Source organism: Ictidomys tridecemlineatus, chromosome 10 (genome assembly GCF_052094955.1).
Source record: "Ictidomys tridecemlineatus isolate mIctTri1 chromosome 10, mIctTri1.hap1, whole genome shotgun sequence".
In the NCBI taxonomy this organism is placed as follows: Eukaryota; Metazoa; Chordata; class Mammalia; order Rodentia; family Sciuridae; genus Ictidomys; species Ictidomys tridecemlineatus.
In genome coordinates, this window is record NC_135486.1 from 131,242,615 (window position 1) to 131,264,139 (window position 21,525).

The 21,525-nt window shown below is 52.9% G+C and overlaps 1 protein-coding gene and 1 long non-coding RNA gene across 4 annotated transcripts; one reads left to right on the top strand and one right to left on the bottom strand.

Annotated features, from left to right (window-relative positions):
* Positions 1 to 80: 80 nt before the first annotated feature.
* Gp2 (glycoprotein 2) lies at positions 81 to 16,449 on the top strand. 2 transcript variants are annotated; one of them, XM_005323716.4, is made up of 11 exons: positions 81 to 4,723; positions 5,823 to 5,953; positions 6,209 to 6,649; positions 7,477 to 7,587; positions 8,119 to 8,330; positions 8,800 to 8,948; positions 10,134 to 10,379; positions 11,164 to 11,326; positions 12,442 to 12,529; positions 13,704 to 13,748; positions 16,088 to 16,449. In XM_005323716.4, exons 2-11 carry the CDS (start codon positions 5,881 to 5,883, stop codon positions 16,144 to 16,146), a joined length of 1,587 nt encoding a protein of 528 aa, XP_005323773.2. In that variant the 5' UTR covers positions 81 to 4,723; positions 5,823 to 5,880; the 3' UTR covers positions 16,147 to 16,449. The 2 variants fall into 2 exon arrangements, with proteins under 2 accessions (XP_005323773.2, XP_077880403.1); XM_078024277.1 differs by having other exon boundaries at positions 81 to 5,953.
* On the bottom strand, positions 14,723 to 19,921 carry LOC120887489 (uncharacterized). Of its 2 annotated transcripts, none has more exons than XR_013427022.1 (5): positions 19,791 to 19,921; positions 17,702 to 17,773; positions 17,328 to 17,417; positions 16,324 to 16,408; positions 14,723 to 15,114 (listed from the first exon to the last, which is right to left on the bottom strand). It is a non-coding gene; the product is annotated as an uncharacterized LOC120887489 (long non-coding RNA). The 2 variants fall into 2 exon arrangements; XR_005730757.2 differs by having other exon boundaries at positions 14,723 to 15,317.
* Between the last annotated feature and the right edge of the window lie 1,604 nt (positions 19,922 to 21,525).

A 21,525-nucleotide genomic window follows, 5' to 3' on the forward strand; every position in this document is an offset into this window, starting at 1 on the left:
TGACTGGGGGCACGGAGGGTCCTGTGAGGAGGAGAAGCAGACCAGGCCCTGTCCTTATGGAGCTCACAGCTCGCTCACAGAAACTGGGTCCAACCTGGGTTCTGCTGCGTGACCTTAGAGGAGACTCGCGACGCCCTGCCTCTCATCCATTGATTCCAGAGGTGTTTTCTGAGCTGCTCCTATGTGCCAGGCCCCATGCTCAGATGCCGGGGCTCCAGGGGAGACACCAGGGCAGTGAGCAAGTCAGACCCAGCCTTGCCTCCTGCAGCCTCTGGTGGGAGAGAGCGAGCGTGAACAGGGCATTCCGAGGAGGTCAGCGGCTGCCCCTGCGTGGCTGGGGGTGACCAGGCGTGGAGAGGTTTGCTGGGTTTGCAAGGGGCGGACTTTGAAGCCTGTCCTCTGGGCCAGGAGCTGGACAGCCCCTGTGGATAGACAGACCAGGCCCCGCCTCCAGGCCCCCCCATCCTCAGGGTGATGAGGGACCACAGGAGCTGCCCGTCGCACCTGTGGGGCCCCCTCCGTTCCCTGGACTCAGGTCCCTCCCAACCTAGAAGTCGGAGACCAATTTCCAGGGCCACCCGGGCCGTGGGTGCGCAGCCCCATCCCCCAATTGGCAGGGGACCCTTCAGGCGGCCCAGGCAGAAGCCAAGAGGTGGCTGGGACCCAGAGAGGCAGCTGTCCCCAGGGCCTCTGGACTTCTGTGCTAAGGGACCAGAGAACCCTGAGGCCGCTGGGAACCGTGTGTCCAGGCCCAGCTGCTTCCCTGACCCCAGCTGGGCCTTTCCAGGGGGCCAAGGCCTGGCTGGTCCCGGGAAGGCCGCACGTGTGCGTCTGGGAGCCACGGCTGACGGAAGTCCCTCTTATCTCTCGCCAACTTGCGCAGGACGGCGGCCACCCTCCGCCGGGTCACTGGGCCCGCTGACCACACGCAGGTTCAGCCACCGTGTGACTCGGGTGCGAGAGAAACTACAGGAAAGTCTGGGCCAAGGAAAATCAAAACAAGGCCCCAAACCAGAGGGGAGAGAGGACACAGAACGCGTTCTCCTTCCCTCTTCTTTCCAAGAGGCGGGGTCTGGGGTCCTGGCCGCGCACTTGGGCAGCCCCAGGGCCGAGGTGTTACTCCCGGGGAGAGTCTGCAGCAGGCGCACTGAGATGTTGTCCGTTTGTCTAGGTGCTGGTTAGACAGACTGCCTGCCCACAAAGATCCCACAGCCTTCAGGCAGGGGGAGACAGATAAGTCATCAGGTCATGGAGCAGGATTAGAATTGACCTTGAGAGGACAGGAAGGGAGCACCGGGCAGCCCGTGGGGCCAGGGAAGCCTTCCTAGAGGAGGTGGTCCGTAAGAAGCATCGGGGCCAGAGTGACCCAGGCAGAAGGAAGAGCATATGGAAAGGTTTGGAGGTGGCCCAGAGCCCAGAGGAACAGAGCTGGACTAGAGCAAAGAGTGTGCAGGGGAGACATAGTAGGTGAGGCAGAAACCCTGGGCCGGGGTCAGATCCCAGGGAGCATATAGTGTAAAGAATGGAGGATAACACACAGAGACGGTCCTGAGACCGGGGTACTGAGAGGGTGCAGAAACAAAAGGGGGTGAGAACCAAGGAAGAGAGACCCATTGAACAGCCACAAAAGTCACCCTCTGAACAGATGGTGGCCTGCACTGGGATAGTTGAGGTGGAGATGGAGCAGGAAGGAGAGATTCCAGAAACGTTTGGGACATGGAAAGGCAGGGTCTGGTGACTGTTGGGAATGGAGGCTGGGTGGGGAGGAGGAGGAGCTGGGAGAGGACGGAGGCCCGTGTCCAGCTCGGATGATGGGTGGGCGCCAGTGCCCTTGACCCAGGAGCAGGAGGAGGGGGAGGGGAATCGGCGGGAGCTGATTGGAGCAGCGGAGTGTGAGGTCCCCCAACATCTCAGCCGAGTGGAGAGGCGCCACGGCAACAGGGAGGGTGCACCTGAGCTTCAGCCCGAGCCGGGCACAGGTTTGGATCTCACCAGCCAGCGGATGGCACTTGCAACGGCGAGGTCACTGGGCACCTCCCAGGGAGAGCATCCGGAGTGACGGGAAATGTGGGGCCTCCCGGGGTTTTCGGGGACCGCTGGAGGAAGAGGGGCCTAGAGCAATAGTGGGAATGTCCAAATAGGACGATGAAAAAGATTCTGCTCCTGGGGGGTCAAGGAAATCAGGGTAACCATAGGAAGCCGGTCCAGCAGCGAAAAAATGACCCCTGGACTTCCCATGAGCAACCTCCGCAGGGAAGTTTCAGCCACACCCTTCACGTGGGAGAGGTTGAAGGGGATGGAGAGGCTGGTGTCACTCAGGAGGCTGTTCTACCAACACCCCCCTGTCCTCCTCCCCCGGGCCACCCAGCCTCGGGGAGCCACCCTCCTGCGCTCACTTCTGTGAGATCAGCGTGTTCAGATCCCTGGCAGAAGGTGTGATTCTCCTTCTGTGCCTGGCTGATCTCACGGGGGTTCACGCATGAGTCCCTGCTGTTGCAAATGATGAGGTCGAGTGGCACTGGACCACTGAGCCACACCCCCAGCCCTATTTTGTATTTTACTTTGAGACAGGGTCTCACTGAGTTGCTTAGCTCCTCTCTTTTGCTGAGGCTGGCTTTGAACTCATGATCCTCCTGTCTCAGCCTCCTGAGCCGCTGGGATGACAGGTGTGCACCACTGCACCCAGACTTCATTATTTTTTACGGCCAAATACGATTCCGTTGCATGTACATTCCACGTTTTCCTTATCCATCATCCATTGGTGGACACTTAGATTGATCCCATATCTTGGCTACAGTGACTAGTGCTGGTGTGAGCTGGAGAGCACAGCTCTCCTCAACATATTGATTTTATTCCCTTTGAATGGGCACCCAGTAGTGAGATCTCTGGGTCACTTTGGTGGTTTAATATTTTTGAGGAGCCTCTATACTATTTTCCATAGTGACTGTACCAATTCGTATTCCCACCAACATTTTTTTTTAATTTTCTCTTGTCTCTCTGATAATAGTCATTATAAGGTGGAGGAGGTAAATGCTGGTGGTTGGCCAAAGGGTAGATAAGGCTGGTTAGATGGGAGACATTAATTTCCCGAGATCTGTTGCCCAGCATGGTGACTGCAGTTAATGACAATATATTATATCCTTGAAAAGTGACAGCGGAACGTTTATGGGATCTCACTACAGAAAATGAGAACCGCGTGAGGTCATGCATTTGTTGCGGAGCTAAATTTAACCACCGCAGGGAGGTATCTGCTTCACAACCTCATGTGGAGCCTGACAGAAACGTACCCAGTTATCATCAACTTGAACCAACAAATACGACAAATCTTAAAAAAAAATAAGTAAGTCAAAGAGAAGCCGAGGGTGGCGGCCTTGGGCAGAGAGGAGCAGAAGGCAAATATTTTTATGTGAATGGGGAAGGGCCAAGGTCACAAGTTGTTGTGGCCCTGGTTTTCTTGACGCAGGACGCAGAACACCTGTTAAGAATAGTGGGGTGTGGGGTGGTGATTGTCCCAGATGCCACTTTAGAGGCTGGAGAAGGTTCACACTGACCACTGGGGAGGCCGAGGGGGCACCTGGCCAGTCCCAGTGGGGTCGGGGGATATGCCATGGGCCCGGCTGTCTGAAGTTCCACATTTGGGAGCTAGTTCCGCATTTGTACCAGGAGTAGAGAAGCTGGCTTGTCTCCAGATTGAGACTTTGCTGGAGGGTTGTTGCTGGGGTCAAGATCCCTGAACTTCCCCCTCCCGATAGCTTTGATTCCTTCCAGAGTCCCAAAGACATAGAGAAGAGGTACTGGCCATTTGCTCTCCAAAAGCCTGGACTCTTTTTTTTTTAATCTGCCCCATGATGTCCACCATGGCCTGGCCGCCAGGTCCAAGTGGGGGTTTAAAAAGTGTCAGATCCTCGACTGGGCACAGTGGTGCACACCTGTCATCCCAGCGGCTCGGGAGGCTGAGGCAGGAGGATGGCGAGTTCCAAGCCAGCCTCGGCCAAAGCGAGGCCCTAAGCAACTCAGGGAGACCCTGTCTCTAAATAAAATTCAAAATAGGGCTGAGGATGGGGCTCAGAGGTTGAGCGCCCCTGAGTTCAATCCCTGGTACCCTCCTCCAAAAAAAAAATCCCAGATTCCCTACTCAGTTTTGTACCCTCCAGTCTCAAGGGTAGCCCACACCACCTGCAAGCTGACTGCCGTCCAAGTGCCCCAAGGTGGTTAGCTGGGGACGCAGGCTACGTTGGCCCTCTACTGTGAGAACAAGTGCCTGTCTCATTTCTTTCCCTCTTTCCTTTGGGTATCCAACTTCCTTTTCTTCGGTGTTTGTTTTCTGGAAATAAATACCGCCCCAGCTTCGGGTGTCCATTGTGAGGATTAACGGGAGATGTCATGGTGCTGAAAACCTTGACGGCGCCCCGTGTGTTTTGCACTCCGTACACATCGCGATTGTTTGCAGAGAAGCAATTTGCGTGAAGGAAAAAAAATCGCTGGGAGGGATTACACCGGCAGAGAGGGCCAAGGAACTTTTTCTTGCCAACCTTTGTGCCGAGTTGCTTATCTTTCCCATGCTCAGGGAGCCCAGGGCACACCTGGGAATTAGCTGCTGCCCTACCTGAGCACCAATCGTGGACAGCCACATGGGTGGGAAACCCTATTAAAGACGGGCCCAGCGGGCTGCGTTCCCACGGTGGGCCACACCAGGGCCAAGGCTCCCGGTTCTCAGCCCAAGGTGAGTCCCGGCAAGTTTTTCTCCTAATCCTGGGGGGGGGGGAGGGGGCTCCCACTTTCCACCTCTTGGACTTGTGAGGGTCCTTGGTTTCTGGAAGCTTCTAGAATCCAGCAAGGAGTTTGGGCCTTAGCCACTGTCCAGAGATCCTGGCTCACTCTGTGTCCAGCTCAGCCATGGTTCAGTCATCTGCTGGCTGCTCCGAGCCTGCAGAAGCCACCTCTGCCCCAGACACCTCCACCAGGAAGATGGGTTTCCACCGGGATTGCCTCTCTGCGAGTCACGGTCCGGGGTGGTTCCCTGTCCCCGCTGTCTCGTGGTGTATTCACGACAGGGTTCCCAGAAACAGATTTCTGACTTCTTCTGAAGTCTTCCAGGGGTCGTGAGATGTTGTCCAGAGACCGACCTTCCAGGGAAAGAGTTTCCAGAGGAGTGAACGTCCTTGGGTGCTGTAGGCTCCCGTACTACCTCGCCTTTCCTGTGTATTTATTCATTCTTCTGTTAAATCTTTCCTGGGCATCCTTGAGGGCCAGATTCTGTGCTAGGAGCAGAGAACATGGGGCTCAGTCTGACAAGGTCCCACCCTCGTGGAAATTGTGCCGAGGACGCTTCAGGGGTCTCTCAGCAGGACCCCATGCCTGAGTCGGAGGCAGGCCACCCTGACTTCTCCTGCAGACATTGCAGCACTAGAATCCGCTCCCTCCCTCCCTCCACTCTCAGAGAGAATTTCCCTCCACCTGGACGGGGACCACCTGACACCCTTCCAGGAAGTGCTGCAGCACCCACAGACCCGAAACGTGCCCTGGCTTCGCTTGCTGTCCACTCCACCCCCTCGGGGAGCCCCCCACTCCCGCTGTCTCACCCGCTTCTGCGAGTTCCACCTCAGTTCTGCTCCTGAGAGCAGCACATGAGCCAGCTACTGAGCTTGCAGCCAGGGCCTGGATTTAATGCCCTCAGCTGGAAATGAGATCAAGAACGTGAGGGGCTTAGTCCAGGTGCCGTCACGCGGTTGGAGCTAGACTGAGGCGAGTCCCCATCTTAGCCTGGCACCTCAAAGGGAGCCCCTCTGTGGCTCTGATCCTGCGGCCCTTTCCTTCCCCAGAGCTGCATGGGGAGCCTGCACCCCGTGGAGTGAGTCACGCGCCTCGCCCTGCTGAAGGATGGCCGGCTCTGACCCCCTGTGGCTGGCCTTGGCCTCCTGCCTCCTGGCTCTGGCCTCTACGGTGCAGCAAGGTGAGTGCTCCGCTTATCTGGCACCTCAGGCGCCCAGAAAGACCTGGGGTGCCATCAGAGATGTGCATTGGCCCATGGTGTCCTGAATGACTGTTAAACGTCACCCAAGGCCTCACTGCGTGTTCTGATCGCCAGGTGATGGACTCTGATGTTTAATCGATGGCTCGTGTGCCATTAGAGCGTAGGGCTGGGGACAGAGACCCCGTGGACTGTGGAGTTGCTCGGTCCACCCAAGCCCTTGGTCCCCTTTCTCAGGTTACAGAGACCCCCGAGAAGCCAGTTCCTATGGGCTGGACTTGGCCTGTGGGGCCCCTGGCACCCCAGAGGCCGAGGTCTGTTTCGACCCCTGTGAGAATCACACGGTCCTGAATGACCCCTCCCGGAGCACACTCAACACAGGCGAACTCCAGCAGTGCGACCGCGACTTGAGAGGCTGGTATCGCTTTGTGGGCGAGGGAGGAGTGAGGATGCCCGAGACCTGTGTCCCCATGCTCCGATGCCAGACGGCCGCTCCCATGTGGCTGAACGGGACCCACCCTGACCTCGGGGAGGGCATCGTCACCCGCACTTCCTGTGCCCACTGGAGTGACAACTGTTGCCTCTGGTCGACTGAAGTGCAGGTGAAGGCCTGCCCCGGCGGGTTCCACGTGTACCATTTGGAAGGCAGCCCCGACTGCAATCTGAGATTCTGCACAGGTGAGTGGCAGCTGTGGGCGGGGTGGCCCGTGAGATGCTCAGGCCCCAGCCCGAACGAGGGGAGCTGGTCGGGAGGGGGATGTGCAGAGCTCCCGCCAGCCCTGGCAGGATGCGAGTCCCCATGTTACCCTTGCACCCGTAGGAGAGCGCCTCCAGGTTGCCAGACCGTTCCGCATTTCCATAAACCAGAACTTCCACGTGGAGGGGGGGGATCTCCTGATTTGGAAATGCATATGAGCAAAATGTCAAGAACTCCGGCTCTGTCCTATCTGGGTTCCGTTTGGGTGGTTTAAGTTACCTCTTAGAACCTCAGTTTTCTGGTCTGATTAGAAAAAAAAATGGACAACAGCAAAAATATCAGCAAACCTATGGTGCTCACAATGTCCTCGTCACCATCCTGAGGATTAACTTGTTGAATCGTTCCACCAACTCCACAAAACAGGTGGCTATGTGGTTACCCGGATGAGGGCACAGAGAGGTCAAGCAACTCTCTTGATATCACAAATCTGGAATGTAGGAGAGCCGGGATTTGAACCAGGCACTGTGGCCCTGGCATCCAGGACTTGACCTCCAGGCTGCCCTGACTCCCGTGGTGACCTGAGTGCGGTGGCCTGGAGTGAGCATTCTGATAGAGCCGCAGGGCTGTCGCCTGCTCTGCTGGATGGGGAATCGGGAGACCTGAGTCTGGGGTTGACCCTTCCACTAAGTACCTCACGCCCTTGGCCAAACTCCTGTGCCCCGGTGGGATGAGAGGGCTGGACTCGGGGGACCTCAGAGCCCCCCTGCATGGCCTCCTGATCCTCTTCCTCCCTGGCCCCGTCTCCTAGACCCCTCCACTGTGGAAGACAGGTGTGAGCAGGCCTGCCGCCCGGAGGAGGAGTGCCTCCCTCAAAATGGCACCTGGGTCTGCGTCTGCAGACGGGACCTCAATGGCTCTGGTGAGGCGCTCACTGGAAACGGTATCCGCTGTCCTGCGTGGACAGGGCAGGAGCAGGGGGCTTTGGGGGTCATGACGAGGTGTGGACCAAAGTCGGGGGGCATGGACTGAGGTTGGGGGGGAGATTCTGTCCCTTGGCAAAGATGGGAGGGGGAGGGCTGGGACAAATTCCACGTCAGCTGCTGGACCGTGGCCAGGCTTGACCCTCGAGGGACAAAGTTACTGCACAAGAACTCTACATGCTGGGGATATGGCTCAGTGGTAGAGGGTTTGCCCAGCATGTGTGAGGCCCTTAGTTCAATCTCCAAGAACTACCAAAAAAAAAAAAAATCTGCAAAGATGGGAGCTACATGCTGCATTCAGGTATCAACAGTCTTCACGCTGGGAACGTGGTGGGTAGACTCCTGGGACAGGATGCAGAGAGGAGTAGATGCTCAAGAAGCATTTGGTGGGCAGGGTGGCTTTGCCCACGCTCCCTGCCCACTGCTTCTAGACCTCCGTGCACCTTACCTACCTCCACGTGGCTTTGCAGATATTCAGAGTTTGCAGCCTCAGCTGGACTGTGGGGCCAGCGAGATCAAGGTGAAGGTAGACAAGTGTTTGTTGGGAGGCCTGGGTTTTGGGGAGAAGATCATCGCCTACCTCAAGGACCGGAGCTGCAGCAGCATCCTACAAGCAGAGGATGGGAACTGGGTGTCTGTGACCAGTCCCGCTCAGGCCAGTGCCTGTGGGAACATTCTGGAGGTAAGTGGTGCTCATGTCCTGGCTGCCAGATGGCGGGATGCAGGCCGAGGGGAGCCGTCGTAGTGCTGAGAGATCCTGGGCACCTATCCCCTCTGGACCCCCAGAGTCATGCATGAGATTAAACACGCCGGTCCACTAGAGCCTGAGGTTCATAGACGTGAGCTATGGTCAGGATGATTTTCATTAGGGTTTCTGAGGGAGGGAGGCACTGGGCACCATGCCCGCCAGGCCCCGACTCTTCCCTGGGGCCAGTTATTTATTGACGGTTCTGTTCTTAATCTGGCCTCCTCATTCCTCTTCCCATAAAGTTTTTGAGCCTCTGGAGGAGGAGGCCCCTTTACCTCCCGGAGGTCAGAAGACAGGGTGGCTTCCTGGGCTGAGAACCCTCCCTCTGCTCTCAGATCTGAATTTGACCTTCACTTGCACACGTCCGTGGAAACATACCTGTGGTTTTGTTTTTATACCAAAGCGCAATGGAACCCATGCCCTCTACAAAAACACTCTCTCCTTGGCCACCGACTTCATCATCAGAGACGTCCTTGTCAACATCAACTTCCAGTGTGCCTACCCACTGGACATGAAGGTCAGCCTCCAGACTGCACTGCGGCCCATTGTGAGGTACGGCACGACCCTCGCCCTTTGACCCACAACCCTGACTTTGGTCCCTCCCCCTTCTAGCACGGTTCATGATGTCCACACAATGCCACTGACCCCTTTTGGGGAGCTCCTGCGCATTCATTTCACAAAGTGTGTTGATTGGACATTGGGGATCCTCATCATGAGCAGGGCACACATGGGATAGGTATTTCCTGGATATTAGAGGTTGTTTTTATGAAGCAATATCGGGCTACGAAACAGTGCTTTTAAACGTGCTTAGGAGCAAAATGAGAGGACAGGTCCCTTCACCTTGAAGAAGGTCATTAAACAACTATGTCAACGGTTATTTACAAGTGAGATAAATGAAATGTAGGAAGAGCACAGGACGCTCTGAGAGCAGGAAATGGGGGTCCCGAACCTCATCTTGGTGGGATAGGGATGGGGGGCAGGAAGGCTTCACTGCAGACTTGGGATTTAAACTGAGACTACCTTTGACTGGATAAACAGCATCTTTGTCCGACCAGAAATAGAACCCAAGAGCAAGCTGCCTGAGATTCAGTACACACCAGGCCGCTGTCTGCACCCGTGTGCCTGGAATAGGGCCTGTCGCATCAGGTCCTTAGCATTCCTAAGCTTACCAGGGGATTTTCTGAGCTGTCTAGAAATCCAGAGTGCCTGTCCCATTCCCTCATTATAAACTCCTGGGCTCGCAGAGGGGCAGGATCAGAAGGAGTGGAAAAATTTTTGAGTTCAATGGTTTTCATTTATATTACGTGGGGGCCCATGGGTCACAGAGAATCAAAATGAAAGACACTTATCTTGTTACAATGATGTTCAACGGAAGGTTGTGGGTGGAGGGAAGAGATGTGAGGCTAAAAACTGTGAGTGAACAGAACTGGTCCTCAGCCCCATTCTCCAGGTGGTAAGATGGCACTGTGTGCTAACCCTTCTTCTGTGAGCAATAGTTACGCCACCTACCAGGGCAATCGGTGGAAATCCCAGAGACAGAGACGGAGTTCTCTCTTTGTCATTTTTAGCGCCTAGAAGCTAGTAAATGCTCCGTTTAAATGGATGATGGAATAGTTCCTTTAGAGAGCCAAGATAAACCTTTGCCTCCATAACCTTACCCAAGTATGGGGGTTGATCTATGGCGTTCTCTTTGGTCAAAACCTGATGTGTCCACGCCTGTGGTTTTCCTTCTCTCAGTTCCCTGAACATCAGTGTGGATGGGGAGGGAGAGTTCACCGTCAGGATGGCCCTCTTCCAAGACCAGAACTACGTGAACCCTTACGAAGGGGATATGGCTGTGCTGTCGGTGGAGTCCATACTCTATGTGGGCGCCATCTTGGAGAGAGGAGACACTTCCCGGTTCAACCTGTTGTTGAGGAACTGCTATGCCACACCCTCAAGTGACAAGGAAGACCCCGTCAAGTACTTCATCATCAGAAACAGGTACTGGGCAACTCAGTCTGGGATGATCTTTTGGTTTTAACAAAGTTTAGGGGGAAATGTTAATCTCATTCTTGCTTGGCAGTTGTGTAAGTTGGTTTACCTCCTTGGGAAAAATTTGGCATTACACATTGTATAATACCCTCTGAGCCAAGAATCTCACTCCTGAGAGTTTAGCCTAAAGTATTAATACGTAATAGGGAGGGCAGGGTAAAGAAATGCCAAAGATTTTTCCATTTCAGTATGTTTGAGGATTTTGACAATAGGCTCGTTGTTCAAAAAACAGTCTCCTACAGATGTGAGCTCGGATCAACATAAAAAATGATCCAAGAAGTATGGAGAGAAAGTATCGTTCGAACTGACAAAAACAAAGAAATGTAAATATCTACAGGTCATGATTCAAACCGTAGTAAAGACACTAGATAATGTTTTCCATCGAGCTTAGCTGCGTGCCAGGCCCTGTGCTGAGCAGTGTACCTGGTAGTCTCATTGCTTAATGTCTCATATCCACTCTGTGAATATGACTGTCTCCATTTTGCAGTCAGCTTAAGAAATCTGGCCCGGGACCATTTAGCTGGAAACTGGGGAAGGCTGGGATTTAAAACGATTCTCTTTCACTCCAGAGATTGGGCCCCAAATAATTTAAGCCACAGAGGAATTGAAAGAGTTCAGGCTACCATGATGGCAGTCACTGTGTGTGTGTGTGTATGTGTGTCCGTGTGTCTGCGTGAGGGTGCGCTTTAGTTTTCTCCAATGAAATCACACCTTTTCCCTTCTGCCCCTCCAGCTGCCCCAATGAACGTGACGCCACCATCCACGTGGCAGAGAACGGGGCGTCCGCGGAAAGTCGGTTCTCGGTGCAGATGTTCATGTTCGCTGGGAATTATGACCTCGTTTTCCTGCACTGTGAGGTCCATCTCTGTGATTCCCATAATGAGCAGTGCCAGCCGGTGAGCGTTCTCGAGCCTGGCATGGGGCTGGCACCCAACAGGCTCTCCGTACATACTTTTTAGAGTTACGGAGGGAGGCAAGAATGGAAGGGTGGATGAACGGGCAGATGGATGAGGGCAGAAGGTGGGCTGGATGGATGCCTGAAGAGACGGAAGGACAGATGGGCGGCTGGGTGCATGTGAGGGAGGGGGGGCAGGGAGGAGGATGTACCGATGGACTCTGGGCCCTTCTGAAAACTCATTCATAAGCGCTTACGTTGTCCGCCGGAGGTGGAGGCATTTTCTTTGGCATGAGACCTAATTTGAATGATGGTGATAATGCAGGTGAAGCATCCCTGCTCTGAAAATCTGAAATCCAAAATGCTCTGAAATGCAAGACTTTTTGAGGGTCGACATGATGATCAGAATTTTGGGATTTTGGAACATGCGGGGTTTCATATTTTCAGATGAAGGATGATAGACCGGTAAAGTGTGTGCAGATATTCCCAAGTCTAAAGAATGCCAAAATTGGAAAAAAAAAAAAAAAAAAAAAACAAACCTCTGGATCCAAGCATTTTGGATTTTTCAGTGCTTCCTCTGTGTTGAGCTTCATGCTACAGCTATCGCACACCTTATCAAATTTAGCACAACGGCTCTTTAAGGAGAGCTTTAAATTGACCTCATTGTATAGATAAAAAGACTCAGAGGAATCCTTTCCCAAGAGCCACACATGGCTAGAGGGTATCGGAGCTGGAATGGACCCCAGCTGAGCTGTGGCTCCAGGGCCCCTGCCCTTACCCGCATTGGCCACTGTCTGTGAGTAGCACTCACTGTGTCTACCTGTTGGCAGAGATATTTTTTTTCATCCTAATCTTCCAAACCAGATATGTCCCATTTAATCATCCCAAAGAGAAGTCATTTGCCCCCAGTCATACAACTAAAAGAGAGCAGAGGTGAGATTCAAACCTGGATTTGTTTGACAGGACAGTGAAGCAGAGCTTCAGAATTAGGAGGGAAGGGTGGGTGGGGTGGGTGGGGCCCAGTTTCTGGGCCAGAGCCACCCGTTGCAGGGAGTCTGGACCGGAACCAGGCATCAAATTAAATTTGGATCTAATGAGAGCTCTCTATCCTCACAGTCTTGCTCAAGAAATCAACTCCGCCGTAGTGAAGTACCGGCCATTGACCTAGCCCGGGTTCTAGATCTGGGACCCATCTCTCGGAGAGGTAAGCGGCCTAGTCCTGATAACCAGGTCAGCAGGCCGGGTGCTGATAGTGCCTAGGGTCACCCACCCAACTCCTCAGGGCTCTTTTGCCTTCTTGGTCCGGCCCCCACTGGTGGATCTGCCTTTCCGTGATACAGAATGACGTTGTCCATTGTGATGGTCCTCCTGGGTGCGAGAGTCCTGGCCAAGCTCTTGGCTTTCAACAATTTACTCAATCCACCCGTAACTGTGGGCATTTTACAGGTGAGAGGCCAAGGCTCAGAGAGAATCGGGAACTCACCTAAGAGCAAACTGCTCCTAGATGGTGGAAATGAGGCCTGAGCCCAGCTCAGTCTGATCTGGGAGCATGTGGCCTTGATCTTCCTCCACCTGCTCCAGATCCCCATAACTCGGTCCCTTTGGGGTGAAGTCTAAGGTTCCTGCTTAGAAGAAACTCTGTATTCTGGCTGTTTTCCAACATTCAGTTATAGTATTCTTGAGTAGGATATTAGGGGAACCATTTCAACTGCTCCCCAAATTTTATCCATCCTACACATGGGTTCACACAGTACTCTCGTGGTTTTATTTTCCCTCCATAATGGAGGTGTCAAGACATGCAAAAATAATGAAATCAATTTTTTTGCCCTGAAGAAATGAATATGTAATAACATGAATAATTTTAACAATGATAATGATACTTATTTGTACCTGGCACCACGCCAAATACCTTTCTAAAACGACACTCTGAATGCTCAAGTAAGCACTATTGCCACATCCATTCTCCACGTGGGTAAGCAGAATCTGTCTCATGAAGGACGCTCTGCCCCTTTTCCTGAGCCCTCTATCTGGTGCCTTCTGTGGTGCCCAGGATAATTGAGAGAGGAACTTCCACTCTGGAGTCAGACATCCTGGGCTTCCAATCCCAGATCTGCTACTGCTGGGCAAGGTCAACTCTGCAAGTCCCTTAACATGGCTGAGTCCCGGTCTTCTCATCTGTCGAGAGGAGACGAGGACATTTTCCTCACAGAACCTCTCAGGAGGATTAGGTTTATTATGCATGAGTTGCATTTAGAAAGGTGCCCACTGGATGTCTGTGGTTGTGGGGACCAGGTCAGGGTTTGGAACAGCTGCGGTCACGGTGCTACAGTCACCCAGAGCATGACTGAGAGGTTCTTGCCCTCTGTTCCCGTTCACAGGTGCCCAGTCTCTTGGTGTCATGAATGGAACCCCTGGAACTACAGGTACATCATGTCCTCGTGTCTCTCCTGTGGCCTTCCCAACTCCCTCTCCTTCCCCTCTTCAATCTAGTCCCTTCTACATGCCATTTCCTGTGCCTGCCACAATGGGCCAGAGCTGAGACTGGCTCCTCAGTCTAGCAGAGGAGACAGTCATTGGATGACAAACATTCAAGTGCCTACTGTGTGCCAGGCATTGTTCTAGGCACTGAAATTATGGTGGTAAGCGAGACAGACTGGTGCATCCCCTCGTAGAACTCATTACGTGAGAAACAGACGATAGAAAGGAAGCATAAGTTATTTAGAAATAAAAAAAAAAGATGATGGGACAGAAAGTTACTAAATGCCTAGTGATGTTCAAATCAGATCGAAGCGTATTGCTCTCATACATAAGTGAAATCGAGAGGCAAGCAGTTCAAGGCAAGTAGATCGGCTCTTTCTAGCTCACTGCTTCGGCATCTTGAAGATGGGACTATCAGCTCCATGGTCCAAGATGGCAGCCGGAGCTCCAACCCTCCCATCTAGAAATCCAGATGGAGAGAACATGGAAGAAGTTAATGAGTGTTGAGGCACATTCCTGGAAGCTGGCACCGTATAACTTTATTCATATTCACTGACCAGGGCTTAGCCACATGGCCCCAGGTGACTGGGTGACCATGTACCCAACCAACGATCAATGGTTTTATTACCAAAGTAGGAAGGAAGAGTGAATGTCGGAATGGATAAATGGTTAGAAGCACAATCGGAAAAAGTGATATTCAGTGGAATGAGAAAGGGAAAGTGGGCAGATCTGGGGAGAATGGAATCCCTAAGCAGAGGGGACATCAGTTCATGGCATCCATGAGGCTGGCACCTAAGGAAGTTAGTGGCGAGCTAGTAGAGAGTGCAGAAGGAGCACAGGGAGACTAATTCACTGTAATGGAAGAGGTCATGGAAGAATTTTATGGGGTTTTGATGAATGACTTGGAGTTCAACAAGCAGACAAATCAAAGAGGTTTATTTTGGACAAAATGGGAAGCACGTGTATTAGGATTTTGCTATCCTCAAAATGACCTACCTTGACAAACACAGTCCTGAAAAAGTTCCCTTCATCCTCAAATCCTCAACTAGACCTCTGTCTAAAAGTTTTCTCGGGAAGTCCAAGATGGCCTCTTCATGCTTCATGCCAACATTCATGCAGACAATACTAAGAAAAGAAGTGTCCATGGGAGAGGGTGGATAGAGCTCAGAGTAAAAGCAGCTTGAAGTCAGGGACCTCGAGTCTCCTTCAGCTCTGCGGGCCCTTCAGGTCAGCTCAGGGCCTGGAACAGTGTGGCTTCCCGGGAGAGTCGGCTGAATTGTCTGATTTCTAGGGTGGACAGTTGGGAGCCTTCTGGAAGAGATCAATCTGATGTCAAGGCAGCAGACCACCACAAGAGGGCACTGTGGTTCTCATAGTTTTCTCTCTCCCTCAGTCATTTCCTGATATTTTAGAATTAACAGTCCGTCCATTTCATGTGTGAAGATCACGGTAGCCCTCTCCTTTCTTCTAGGACGTCATCAGCAGGTTATGTTTACCGTGTGCCATACAGTATTCTAAGTGACAGATATGAATTTACTCATTTAAGTCTTACAAAACTCTGGCAAGGGGGTAGGTGCTACCAATATATCTGCTTTGCATACAGGAAAACTCAGGCACAGAGAGGTTGACTACCTTGCCTGGGACTTCCTAACTAAAGATTCTAAACCAAGTAGTCAGGTCTCAGAGGCATTGCTTTGTGCCTTTCTGACTCTTCAGTATTAGTCAGTATAAGTCATGCTAGCTGCTATAACAAACAATCCCAAATCCTCTGTGCCTTTACACAACAGTATAACTTCCCACTAAATTGCTGAAGTAGGGTGTAGTCCTAGTCTATGTACTAGGAACTCTGGTTCCTTCTGGTAACTTCTGCCAGCTCCATCATTCCCTGTGATCCTAGCCTTCATCTTCCACCACTGATCCCTAGAATGGTAGATGAGAGAGCATGCAGGATCATGTTGGAGATTTTCAGAACCTGGCCTATATAGATGGCCTGAATGACTTTTAGACACATGTCACCGGCCAGATTTAGTCACATCGTCCTACCTACCCTGCAAAAGAACCTGGGGAAAATTTGCCTTCGTGTTCCAAGAAGAAAATGGGGGGAGTGGTTCGTGGTTAGATAGCTGTGCCTCCGCCACAGGGCTCCCAGGGGCCGTGACCCCCCACCAGACATGAAGGACGTTCTGCCTTCCCCATCCCGTGTGGCACATGGCAAGGAGGCCAGCGCACATCGGCTGCTGAGTTCCCAAGCCCAGTATTTGACTTTCATGTCTCTGTGTTCCAGGGTTCCTGGTGGCCTGGCCCACGCTCCTCCTGCCTGTCTTCCTGGCCTGGCTGTTCTGAGAGCCCAGCTGGGCATCTGGCCTTAGAGTCCATGCTGTCCCCTCCGGCAGTGGCTCCCATTCACCCTTCCTGAGTGGGTCCCTTGCACTTCACCCCGAAGTTTTGGCATTAACAGATTCAAGACCAGGCCCGGCTTGGGAAGTAGAAGAGCTTTCGTGGACTCTGACACTGTCATACCTGTGTGTCCCCTTTGTCTCTCAGTGGGGACCCTGTCGGCCTGTCCTGGGCTGGCTTTCTCGTTTTCTCCTTTGCTCTTGGAACCCTGAAAGCAAATTTCCTGGAGTAAAGACTGTGGCCCCAGGCTTTCCCGGGAGTGTAGCACATGTTGGCGACTGTGGGGGGCGGGGCGGGGGGCATCTCCTGTGCTGACGGCTGAGGAACTGGACAGCCTGACTCTTGGGTTCTGTCCGCCTCCTCTCCTGTGTCTCATCCTGCTCTCAACGGTCGCCATGGGAACATGTAGCAAGGCCACTTTGGGAGATTCTCCAAGGGAGGAGTGGTCCCATGGCTCCCCTGTTCCCCCCACTCCACCTCATGGGCTTTCTTAGAGCCACTAAGAAACTTCTGCCCCGGGGACCTGGATGCTGAAGAAGTCGCTTGATTTTGGTGCAGAGATGCTATCGTCCCAGAGAACGCGCCTCACTCTTCCAATCATGGCGCACCTGCTCTGGGGGGTAAACAGGAAGTCCTGGCACAAAGTGAGAGGCCCGTCCTGCCCCCGGGAAGGTGGTAGCGAAGCCAGAGAGATGGGTGGCATCCCTTCCTGGAGAGCTTTAATGGGCCCTCACCAAGCACTCCACAAGGATGCCCACCCACCGAGAATTCTTCCTCTTGCCCCAGCTACACCTTAGTGCCTCCAAGCCGGCCGTGGGGACGGGGTCAGGAGCCAGGGTCAGGCCCCTGGAAGTTGAGCCTGTCTATTTGCTGACAAGAGAGTTTGCAGGGCTCTGCCTCCTTCACAGAGGATGTGCCTTCGAGGAGCAGAAACCCATTTCCACTCCCTTAGACTCAGGGTTCAGTTAAGTATAAGGACAAAGAAGCACAAAGACCAAGGGCAGGGGCTACAGCCTGGCCACACACGCGCTGGGAGTCAGGTTTGAGCAAATGGGAGCAACCAGGGTCCGTCTGTCTTTCCGCCTGTCCCTCCTCCTGGGACCCCGTAGCCTGCTGCAGCTGCTCACCTGTGCGTGTCTCCTGCATTTCCTCCTCCCGGCTTCACCTGCTCGTTCATCACTTGATTAAACATGCACATTCCCGCTGCACATCACTTCCTAATCCAGGGGCCAACAGAGACTGGCTAGCACCTTGCTCTCCCACACCCACACTGCACCGGGGATCTGCTTGGCTCAGAGTGCTTCCCCAGGTCCGCTCCCTGGAGGTGGGGTGAGGGGCACCAGCTGTAGACCAAATCCAGCCACCACGGGAGCCAGCCCCAGGCCTCAGACGAGTGGGGCTGTTTCTTGGACAGACACCCACCAAGGCCCTGAGGACGCTGGCTTCTAAAAGTTACTGGGAGGAACGGTTCCTATTTCCCAGTGAGTTGGAGGAGTCATACCTTCTACATCCCACGGGAGACGGTGGGTAGGAGGAGGTCTAGAGCCGTCAGGAGGTCGCCAACTTGCCCCTTCTGTAGAATAAAAAGGATTGAGCTAGAACCAAGCCCTCAAACATTTGTATAGGGGAAGCCTTTCCTTAAATATGATTCTACATAGGTGTCCTATACAAGGAGAGCGGAGGCGTGAACTCTCGCTGGTGGCAGACAGGGGCTTAGCTCCTCCGTTCTGTGACTCCTCATGCTCAGGCCCTCAACACAGCTCCATGATGACCCCCAGGGCCACTGGGAAGCGAGGTTCTGGAACTCCCCAGGACAGAACACTTGACTATCTCTTCCAGAATAAAGTGGAATTCTGCCTATCCAGAGCCAACCCTATCTATCATCTCTCTCTCTCTCTCTCTTTCCTCCCTTCCTTCCTATTATATATCGAATCTATCATCTGTCCATCTCTGACTATCATCCGTCTATCATCTGTCAGTCACCTGACTGACTAGCTGGTTACCTTTCTTTTTGATTCCTCCACGGGGCCTCTTACCTGTCAGTCTCTGGAACAGTCTACATTCATTTGGTCAACACGGATTTGCTGAGCAACTCCAAGGTAATGAATGAGCCAATCCCTCCACTTAGAAGGGATAAGGGCCTGGCAGAACATACTCACAGAGGAGCTCACAGGAAGACCACACTCAAACGCACACCCCCACTGAGCCTCAGGCTTGGGCCCTGTGTACCTCCATGTTCCCTCCACCCCAAGACACAGATTCTAAGAGACACATGTACCAAGCTCCTGTGCTCCAAGTCACAGTTACACATGCAGAGAGCCACACTCGGACCCTCAAGTCCAGTCACTTCTGTACTTATGGCATGAATAACGGCAACAACCAACATTTTTAAACAGACCTGATTTATCAGGTTTTACTTTAAGTGTATTGTGGACGTCGCATCGTTCGGCCATGATGTTAGACGTCGAACCTAAGCACCGTTATTATTTTCAATTTAGAGACAAGGACACCAAGACTTACAAATAATGACTCTCTCAAGGGTCTACAGCTTTTAAAAGCTGAATTCAGGAATTTAGGGCTGGAACTTAACTATCCTGACTTGAGGGCATATGCTCTTAAGTAAACACTGCATTCTGCCTCCATTAAAACTACCCCATGCAGCAGCACCACTGTATACACAGATGCATGATCATTCTTCTGTGTACCCATCTGCAGATACACGAGAACACGTGCAGGCATACAGATTTGCCAACAGAGGCCCTCACACATACATAGTCATTGGCATTCATGGACGTACTGTTCCTAACGTGTGCGTGGGCTCATGCATGGTTGTTTAAACGCATAGATCCTTACTGCAACTTAATATAGAAATAAACACAGCAACACTCACATCTGAGGCACGCACATGGATACATACATACACACACAAACCTGCATCTCCGTCCCCACACACAGAGGGCCTGGATCCACCCTCCAATGAGCCAGGCAGGACTGTGACCAGGCGCCCTCTCCTGTTAGGTTTCTTCTCCCTCCATCTCCAGTGTGACCCAGATGGCCACTGACAAAGAAGAGGGTCAGCCCAGGGCACAGTAAAAACGGGCTCTAAACCCAGCCTCTGAAGGTTCTGAGCAGAAGGATGACAGAGGAACCCGACCCCCATTCAGGGAGGCTGGCCTCTCCGTCCTGAGGGAGCCTCTCCCAGGAACTGTTGGAGAACACAGGGAGGCTTGGGACAGTGCTGCCCTCCAGGAGCTGCAGGGCATGCAGACTCCGGGCAGCAAACGCTAAGTAGAGCCAGGCTGAGCCAGACGCTGTTGCGAGATTCAGCCTGGGAGAGGAGGGAAGGCCGGGAGCCCAGTGGATTTAGTTTTTCCCGTTTTACAGATTGAAACTGAGGTCCAGCAAAGAGAAGTGGCCCCTCCGCTCTTAACCCCTTAAAAGAGGATTGTGGTCAGGTGAGCACGAGAGAGAGGCAGGGAGAAAAGGTGGAGCTGATCACCTGAAGGATATTGGGAATGGGAGCCCGGACGGTCAGTTCCGCCCAATCCAACCATTGCATGATCTCCCCTCACCCCTGGGGCTCCTCCAACCTCTTTCTCCCGGGAAGCGCTGCAGGTCACCCTCTTATTCTCCTCCCTCCTCATATTCGATTGGGCTTTCTAGAGCTCTATTAAGTCCATCCACTTTCTGCAGCCCTGTGGACTCTGATCTCTAAATGACTCATCTATTACCCAGGCCACTGGGTAAGACCTGACTGGTCTTCTCCAGACTCACCCCCGCCCCCAGTGCACCCTCTACTGAGCAGCTCCTGAGCATTTAAAGCAAAATTCGCTCACTGCCTCCGCCTGCTCCTTACCTTCCCTGGGGAGACTTCTGCCTGCTCAGGGGGCGGCCAAGCCTCCACCTTGGAGCCCTTGCCTGACTCTGCAGCTTTATTTCCTTCTCGGCTTCATGGGATTGCTCCCGGGTCCCCGAGCTGTTCTCTTGCCCCCCCCCCAATCTCCTTTAGCATGTGCTGTTCTTGCCACCCAGAAGGCCCTCCCCTCACTGGGGGTACCAGCCTGATATCTCCCCTTAGGGGTCAAGCCTTCCTGACTCCCCTGTCCAGCCCCGGGTTGGTCCACCCTGCTTTGTGAGCACTTCTCCATAGACCCTAGTGCAGTGTGAATCCCCTGCGTCTCGGATGATCTGTTTTGACATCTGTCCTCCGTCCCCCGCTCTCCACCCCAGACTGTTAGTTCTTTGAGGGCAGAGACTTTGCCATGTTCAAACATTATTGAATGAATAAATGAAAAAGCAGGGCTGCTTGCTTTCCTCTTTGTTCCTTGACCTCCTGAGTAACCATGCCGTAATCTTCTGGAAGGGGAAGAAATGATTTTTAACATCAGAAAGAAAGGAGACTTTCTCACTTGGACAATTATGGTAAAAAGGCCAAATCAGCATCGGAAATAGGAATTCTGAGCTCTGCCCCAGACATCCACTGCCACATGGTTTTCAGCCTACTTTAGGGGACGATCCGTTTCTTTTCACCTCATTCCCTTCCTCCGGGGCTTCAGGGGAGGTGGGTTTGGATTTTGAGTGTCGTTCTTCCACGGAGGATGACTGTGGTGGGATCCATGTAGTGCACAGTGGCAGACGGTAAATTGAGAGAAGCTTTGATTAATGGCAAGAGGGGAGGGAAAAAAATAAAGCCCGCCTTATAAAGAGCTGGGAGACTAAGCTAAGTCTAGAACTTAGTGCATTCCATAGCCAATTAGCAGCCAAATCTTAGAAAGTCACAGAGAGGAGCTTTTGAACCTCTACGTATCAGAAAAAGCATGTAAGGGCTGGGGCTGTCGCTCACTGGTACAGCACTTGCCTAGCGCATGAAAGGCCCTGGGTGCACCCCAGCACCATGCACACACACACACACACAAAAGCATGTATTTGGAGACCACCCTAAACACCAGATTCTGGGAACCCCTGTCACGGGCAGCATGAACTTTGTTTCATAGACGATCTTGCAGGTTTACTGGGTTGGCAGGGAGGGTCGGGGCTGGTTGCACATATTTTCTTTCAATGTCCAGATCCAGTTCCAAATTCATGGAGAAGAACTACGGTTTTAAAGGATAGAAACCTTGGACTCTTGGACCCCAGGCCGTGCATGCATGCACTCCCCCCTCCTGAGAGGTAGAAAGGGAGTAACCGCTCTAACAACACCAAGGGTCACCAGAGAAATAAAGTAGGGAAATGCTGTGAAGTCACTTTGCAAGCGGAAAGTACCGTGCAGATGATCACTGGGTTGTCATCGTCACCATCACAAAGATCGCTGTTGCTTGTTGTTCC

Excerpts from the sequence above, each read along its gene's own strand:
- Gp2 (XM_078024277.1), top strand. The coding sequence starts at position 5,881 with ATGGCCGGCTCTGACCCCCTGTGGCTGGCCTTGGCCTCCTGCCTCCTG. Across the intron at positions 8,331-8,799 it reads CCTGTGGGAACATTCTGGAG|CGCAATGGAACCCATGCCCT; the intron begins GTAAGTGGTGCT and ends TTTATACCAAAG. Across the intron at positions 13,749-16,087 it reads TGGAACCCCTGGAACTACAG|GGTTCCTGGTGGCCTGGCCC; the intron begins GTACATCATGTC and ends TCTGTGTTCCAG.